The following is a 7,972-nucleotide window of genomic DNA, read 5'->3' as shown; positions in this document are numbered from 1 at the left end:
TGTCTCAGCTGCCAGGGTGAGACCCAAGCCACATGCAGCCTGGGCTTAATTGAATCTTTGAACTGGACCAGATTTCTAGTATTGCCCTGGACCTTGGAGATTGATGGGAAAAACTAGAAAGTTACACCCGACCCCTAGACTCGATTATGATAATGCACTAGGTGTCAGATTGGGCTGTCTTTGATGTACCAATCAGTGAGACCCTTAGCGGGGGTCAAAACCTGGGTATGTTGGGATAGTCTAAGAATTCATATGAGTGGGTGATCATAGTGACAGGATCAGCCCCTTTGTCGGACAAAGGTAATGATCGGGGATGCACTCTCACTGATGGAAACCAAGATTGCTGGCAGCCAATTTCAATCATTGAGAACTATTTTGCAAAATATATTTTATATGAGATATGAAAAATATATATATATATATATTATGGTTTCTAAAAGGTTTGCAAAAGGTTTTAATTCCCAGGATCCAATATAAGCAGAGAGTGCATCACTGTTCCTTGCAGCCGAGGGAGAGGTCCTCTCTTGTCGGGCAGTGTATGATCATTATGGGCTGAGAGGTTAAGTGTATGACCATTAAGGATAATACATGATGGGCTAATCTTGCATCTGCACATAGTCCCTGGGTGTTACAAGGTGGCTTGGCCCAGGGACCACTTAGGGTAAGTGTTGGGCCCATAGAGACCATGAGATGGTTTTCAGGGGGTCCACTATCCATAACAGTGTATTCGGCCAGGCCTTGTAACAAAGGTTGGGCCGAACCCATGTGGCTGATGTGTAGATCAATGTTAGGGTTCAACACTATACAAGGAAGCCCAACTGGGCAGTAGTTTGAAAGGCTAAATGAATACATAATCTTAAATGGGCCTTAAGCCAATTTCAAACTGGGCTAATTTGATTAGTCACTTAAAGGGGCGAATTCTGAGATGGATCAGCTGATAGGATTGGGCCCAGACCCTATCCACTTAGAGAGTCCAAGATCTAAATAAGATTTAGATCTGGAAACCTCCTAATTAGATTAGGAGATGGCTGATCTAATCTGCAGATAAGATAAGGGTTATCCCTTATCACTTAAAGGGACTTCTTATCCAGATATGATTGGATTAGCAACTCCTAATAGAATTAGGAGTTGATCCCTTTATGTCTATAAAAGGAAGAGGGGGCGACAGCCTTTAGACATGCAATTCAACCAACACACTCTTGTCTTCAGAGCTGAGATTACAAGAAGAGAGAACTCTGCACCCTGCATATACTCTCTTGCCGCCTCCTTCCTACAGCCGCCGCCTCCAGAAGTTTGATCTCCAGTTCTTGGGAGAAATCAAGATTTGATCTTGATATTGGAGCTGTATTCACAAGCCACCCAGTTGATTCTTGTGAAGGGCCGAGTTCTTTTGGAAGAACACTGTTGATTCTGCTCCACCATGCACTGCGCCATTTTCAGTGGGAGTAGATTTTGGATCCTTCTTTGGGCGTGAACACCTCCATTGGGAGATACTGCTTCTCTGTATCAAGTATAATCCCTTCCTACTCCTTTTGGTTCAGATCTGGTTCAGTTTATTGTTCAAGAATGATCCTTGAATATATGATTTTCTAAATAGGAAATTCGATTCCCAGTTGAAGGGAGAGAAAAAATTTTTTGAAATTTGCCCCCTTATTCCGCAATCTTTGGGCATCCATGTGATGGATAACCTATCTCTTCACTAAGCAAGGGAGAGATAAAAGTGCAGAGATGGCCGAACAAAGGACCATGATGGATTATGCCAAACCAACCCTCACTGGGGCAGCCTCGAGCATTGTGAGACCAGCAATAGTTGCCAACAACTTCGAAATCAAACCAGTAACCATTCAGATGATTCAGAATATAGTTCAGTTCTGCGGCTTGGTCCATGAAGATCTGAACACTCACATCGCCAACTTCTTGGAAATATGTAACACATTCAAGCACAACGGAGTTAGTGATGATGCGATGAGGCTCAGATTGTTTCCATTCTCATTGAAGGACAAGGCTAAGACTTGGTTGAACTCTCTACTAGCTGGATCGATTGCTACTTGGGATGAAATGGCCAGCCGCTTCCTATCCAAGTATTTCACTCCATCCAAGATTGCAAAGATGTAGGATGATATCACCACCTTCTCTCAGTAGGACAGAGAGTCATTATATGAGTCGTGGGAGCATTACAAGGAATTGCTGAGGAAAGTCCCTCATCATGGACTTCCCATATGGCTGCAAGTTCAGACATTTTATAATGGGTTGACCGAAGCCAATAAGACTATTATGGATGTTGCAGCTAGGGGATCCATTAATAACAAGACCCCTGAAGTTGCTCGTGCACTCATTGAGGAGATGGATGCAAACAACTACCAATGGAATTCTGAGAGAAACCAAGTTAGAAGATAGCATGGTCTTCACAATGTAGACACCAATACAGCACTATCTGCACAAATCGACACCCTCAGCAAGAAGACAGATGAAATGCAGTTGGCAGCCATGCATGTTCAGACTATAGCCTATGAATTGTGTGGGGGAGGTCATGTCAGCACCAAATGTCAAGTTGGAAATCAGTTCATGTAATCCCCGGAGCAAGTAGAGTTTTATTGGTAATTTGCAAAGGCAGCAAGGCAATCAGTACCCTTGTGCATTTAATCCCGAATGGAGGAATCACCCCAATCTGTCTTGGAAAAATCAAATTGTGATGAAACCCTTTCCCCAAAATTTCAATCAGCCAAAGAAGAAAGCCAATCTAGAGAAATTGATGACCAAGTTCATAGCAAGTGCAGAAATGAGATTTCAGAACCAAAAGGCATCGATTAAGAACTTGGAAAATCAAGTGAGGCAGTTGGCACAGATGATATCTTCTAGAGTTCAAGGCGCTTTACCCAGCAACATCGAGGCAAATCCAAGAGAGCATGTGCAAGCCATTACCTTGAGGAGTGGTAAGAAGCTGCAAGAGGTGGAGAAGAAGGCAAAGGAAGAAGGCAAGATGGGTGCAACCCTAGAAACCAAAAAGAAGGTGGAAGAGTAATCTGATTCAAAGAAAGAGAAAAGCCAACAGCCGCAAGTACCATTTTTTAATAGGCTAAAGCAACACAAATTGGAAAAGGAATTCGGTAAGTTTCTTGAAATCTTTAAGAGTTTACATATTAACATTCCTTTTGTAGATGCTTTAGCCCAGATGCCACACTATGCAAAGTTCCTGAAGGAGATATTGGTAAACAAAAGGAAATTGGGAGACGTGGCTACAGTTGCACTGAATAAAGAATGCTTAGCAATCCTCCTCAATAAGCTGCCTCAAAAACTAAAAGATCAAGGGAGTTTCACTATTCCTTGCACTATAGGTAGTTTGAAAATTAATAAGGCATTGTGTGATTTAGGAGCTAGTATAAATTTGATGACATATTCAGTTTTTAAGAAATTAGGGTTGGGTGAACGTCAACCCACCAGAGTTGCATTGTAGTTAGCTGATAGGTCCATCAAGCATCCTTGGGGAATCATAAAAGATGTGCTTGTTAAAGTTGACAAATTCATTTTTCCTGTGGACTTCATAGTGTTAGACATAAAAGAGGATGTTGATGTCCCACTTATCCTAGGGCGACCCTTCCTAGCTACGGGAAAGGCAACGGTTGATATTCAATAAGTGAAAGAATGGTAGGATCCATCATACGGATGCCAAAAGGGTTGCGGAATGGTTGGGCAAATTTCAAAAATTTCCTACCTTTCTTCCAACTAGGAATCGTATTCCCTGATTTTAGAATCAAAATTCAAGGATCCTACTTGAACCAAACCAAACCAGATTTGAACCAAAAGAGAAGGGAGGGATTATACTTGATCTAGAGAAGTAGTATCTCCCAATGTTGGTGTTCATGCCCAAAGAAGATCCAAAGATCAGCTCCCACTAAAGATGACACAGTGATGATGGAGCCGAACCAACAGCATTCATCCCACGAACCAGGTTCTTCTAAAGAACTTGATGGAAAACTGTGAGCACCACACAAACAATCAAGAACCTTTCTTGATCTTCTCTAACTGAGAACTCAAACTGGCAGAAAAGGAGGTGCTAGCTGCTGGAGGAGAATACTAGAGAACTTCTATTTTCTTCTCTAGGGTTATCTGAGATCCTATCTCAAGAATGCAGTGTGTCTTCTAAAACCCTTAGGGTTCAAGTTCAAGTAATTTGAAATTAGGGTTTTCTCCTCCCTCTTTGTAATTAAAAACCTCATAATCATATTAGGAGTTGCCCTTATCCAAATCTGTATTTGGATTAGGACTCCTCTTAATCCTATTTGCAAATTAGATTAGCTTTTGGGCTTGACCTAATCTCAGATCCGCCCCTTTAAGTGACTGATCAAATCAGCCCAAATCGAAATGGGCTTTATGCCCAATATGTATTTAGTGCTCAATAGTCTTCCAGACTGCTGCCTAGTTGGGCTTCCTTGTATGGTGTGGGACCCAAGCATTGATCTACACATCAGTCACATTGGTTTGGCCTAGCCACTATTACAAGGCCTAGCTGAATTCACTGGAAAGCCCAGTGAACCCCTTGAGCCCATCACATGGACCCTATGGGCCCAACACTTATACTAAGTGGTCCTTGGGCCAAGCCATTTCATAAAAACCCAAGGACTGTGGGTAGATGCAAGATTAGCCCATCGGGTATTATCCTAAATGGCCTTACACTTAACCTCTCAGCCCATAATGATCAAACATTGCCCGATAAGAGAGGACCTCTCCCTCGGCTACAAGGAACAGTGTTGCACTCTCTACTCACATGGATCCCGGGAACTAAAACCATTTGCAAACATTTTGAAATCATATATAAGTATATATCATATATATAAATTTTGCAAAACAAAATTCCAACGATTGAAATCAACTATCGATAGTTTGGTTTCCATCAGAGAGTCCATTTCGATCATTACTTTTGTCCGACAAAGGGGCTAATTTCATCACTATGATCACCCACTTAGATGAATTCTCAAACTATCCCAACATACCCAGGTTTTGACCCCCGCTAAGGATCTCACTAATTGGCATATCAAAGACAGCCCAATCTGACACCTAGTTCAGTACCATAATTGGGTCTAAGGGTCAGGTGTAGCTTTCCAGTTTTGCCCATCAATCTCCAAGGTCCAAAGCAATACTAGAAATCTGGTCCAGTTCAAGAGTTCAAGTAATCCTACACTACATGTGCCTTGGGTCTCACCGTGGCAACTGAGACAGGCCACCCCAACACTTGGCAACACACCAGTGTCAGCCTTGGCAGGATAAATCTCCCCAGACTTATCCAATGGCTGTGAACATTCTAAACTAACACAAGTCTCATTAAGTGTCCAGTTTAAGGGTCTTACACAGAAACATACCACACAACATGAATCAAACATGTACTTTATTTATTTACACTAAATATCAAAAGTACATCAAAATTGATTGGAGCTAAGGGCATACAAAACTATCCAACAGCTCCCACTTGCACTTAGGTCCAATCCGGTACAAGCCAGAGTCCAATACTTTCCACATGTTTCTCAAACACCCTCTGTGTGAGTGGCTTAGTTAATGGGTCTGCCACAATATCCGTTGATGCTACCTTCTGAATTAGGACGTCCCCTCTACCAATGATCTCCCGTAGTACATAGTACTTCCTCTCGATGTGCTTTGACTTTGAGTGGGCCCAAGGCTCCCTAGCCTGGACAATCGCTCCATTGTTGTCACACAACAATGGGATGGGTGATGTGCTGGACGGAACCACTCCTAATTTGTGAACAAACTTCTTCATCCATACGACTTCCTTGGCAGCTTCACTTGTGGCAATGTACTCAACTTCGGTTGTGGAGTCTGTTGTGGACCCTTGTTTGCTATTTTTCCAGCAAACAGTATACGATTCTATCGTGAAAACATACCTAGATGTAGACTTTCTATCATCTTGATCCAATTGAAAATTGACATCAGTATACCCCAGAATTTATAGTGAACTACCATCGAATACCAGACAAAACTCTTTTGTCCTTCGAAGGTATTTGAGTATGTTCTTCACAAAAGTCCAATGCTCCTACCCTAGGTTGGCCTGGAACCTACTTACGACACTCACCACCTGAGCAATGTCAGGACGATTGCACAGTGTTGGACATTTGTATGCCCTTAGCTCCAATCAGAATGATGCACATTATGAATTTATTGTAAATGAATAAAGTACATATTTGATTCATGTTCCTATGGTGTGTTTCTGTGTAATACCCTTAAACTGGACACTTATGAGACTCGTGTTAGTTTAGAATGTTCACAGCCATTGGATAAGTCTAGGGAGATTTATCCTGCCAAGGCTGACACTGGTGTGCTACCAAATGTTGGGGTGGCCTGTCTTAGCCACCAGGGTAAGACCGAAGGCACATGCAGTGTAGGATTAATTGAATCTTTGAACCGGACCAGATTTCCAGTATTGCCTTAGACCTTGGAGATTGGTGAGCAAAACTGGAAAGTTACACCTGACCCCTAGACTCGATTATGATACTACACTAGGTGTCGGATTGGGCTGTCTTTGATATGCCAATCAGTGAGATCCTTAGTGGGGGTCAAAACTTGGGTATGTTGGGATAGTCTAAGAATTCATCTGAGTGGATGATCATAGTGACAGGATCATCCCCTTTGTCGAACAATGGTAATGATCAGGGATGCACTCTCTCTGATGGAAACTAAGACTACCGGTAGTCGATTTCAATTGTTGAGATTTGTTTTGCAAAATATAGTTTATATGAGATATAAAAGTATATATATTATGGTTTCCAAATGTTTGCAAAAGGTATTAATTCTCGGGATCCATGTGAACAGAGAATGCAACACTATTCCTTGCAACCGAGGGAGAGGTCCTCTCTTATCGGGCAGTGTTTGATCATTATGGGCTGAGAGGTTAAGTGTAAGACCATAGAGGGTAATACCTGATGGGCTAATTTTGCATCTTCCCACAGTCACTGGGTGTTACAAGGTGGCTTGGCCCAGGGATCACTTATGGTAAGTGTTAAGCCCATAGATCCCATGCGATGGGTTTCAGGGGGTGCACTGTCCATAACAGTGTATTCGGTCAGGACTTGTGACAAAGGTGATAGCTATAGATATAACCCTAGCAAGTGCACTAGTTATTAAGTAGTATAAAAATATCATTCCCATGAGGATTTAACAAAATAAGTATTAGAACTACAGCCTTCCTTAGTTATTTGGACAATCAAATTTCAGATTTGAAGATAAAAACTAATGAAAGCCAGAAAAAAGAAAAACAATAGCAGAAGTAACAATGCTGAAGTATGTAACGATTGGTTGAATTCGCTAGGGCTCTCGGTCCACCTAACCATTGCAATGAATATTAATGGATGAGATTATCCAAGATAATTTGTCATTTCCATAAAAATATATTCATTGATATGATTAGGCTTTCCACAACCCTAACTACAGATAAATTAGTTCATACTAGCAGCAATAAAACAAACAAGAGGAAAGAAGGAACTCATGGTTTCGCCCTTGGAGTTGAGATCTCCTCTTCTCCTTGCCACCACCTCCTTCTTGCAGACTTCTTGCTTGATAGTTGAATTGCTCCTCTGCTTCTTGATGCCTCTCTAGTCTGCCCCCTACCCCTTTATATAGCTTAAGGGGAGGGGGTAATCTCCTACTCTTTCTTGAAGTTAATCTCTCAAAAATAGAAAGTCCAAGTCTAATCCTACTCTTATCTCTTTATCTAATGAACTCAATCTCTTTATCTTTATGGGATTACATCATAAATTTAGATCTGATAAGCCTCTTCGAATTGGGCTGCTATTAGGCTTTTCAGAAAGTTGGGATTCAGCTGCGGATTGGGCCTTCCTATGAATTTTCCCTGACTTTGGGCCCAGATTTGACTTTGATGCAGGCCGAATCTGCGAATGTCCAAAACATGAAAGTTGTGAATTTTTCTCTTATCTATCCAGTGGGTCTTGAATTAGTATAATCGGAG

General features: G+C 41.7%; 1 protein-coding gene across 1 annotated transcript; it reads left to right on the top strand.

Moving 5' to 3' along the window:
• The first annotated feature begins 1,728 nt into the window (after nucleotides 1–1,728).
• On the top strand, nucleotides 1,729–2,115 carry LOC148865384 (uncharacterized). Its single transcript, XM_088976378.1, has one exon. The coding sequence runs from the start codon at nucleotides 1,729–1,731 to the stop codon at nucleotides 2,113–2,115; it is 387 nt and encodes a 128-aa protein (XP_088832504.1).
• Nucleotides 2,116–7,972: the final 5,857 nt, after the last annotated feature.

This window comes from Nelumbo lutea, chromosome 3 (genome assembly GCF_056320005.1).
Source record: "Nelumbo lutea isolate HS-2025 chromosome 3, American lotus-T2T, whole genome shotgun sequence".
In the NCBI taxonomy this organism is placed as follows: Eukaryota; Viridiplantae; Streptophyta; class Magnoliopsida; order Proteales; family Nelumbonaceae; genus Nelumbo; species Nelumbo lutea.
The sequence above is the reverse complement of the archived record's forward strand: the minus strand, read 5'-3'. Positions and strand labels throughout refer to the sequence as shown.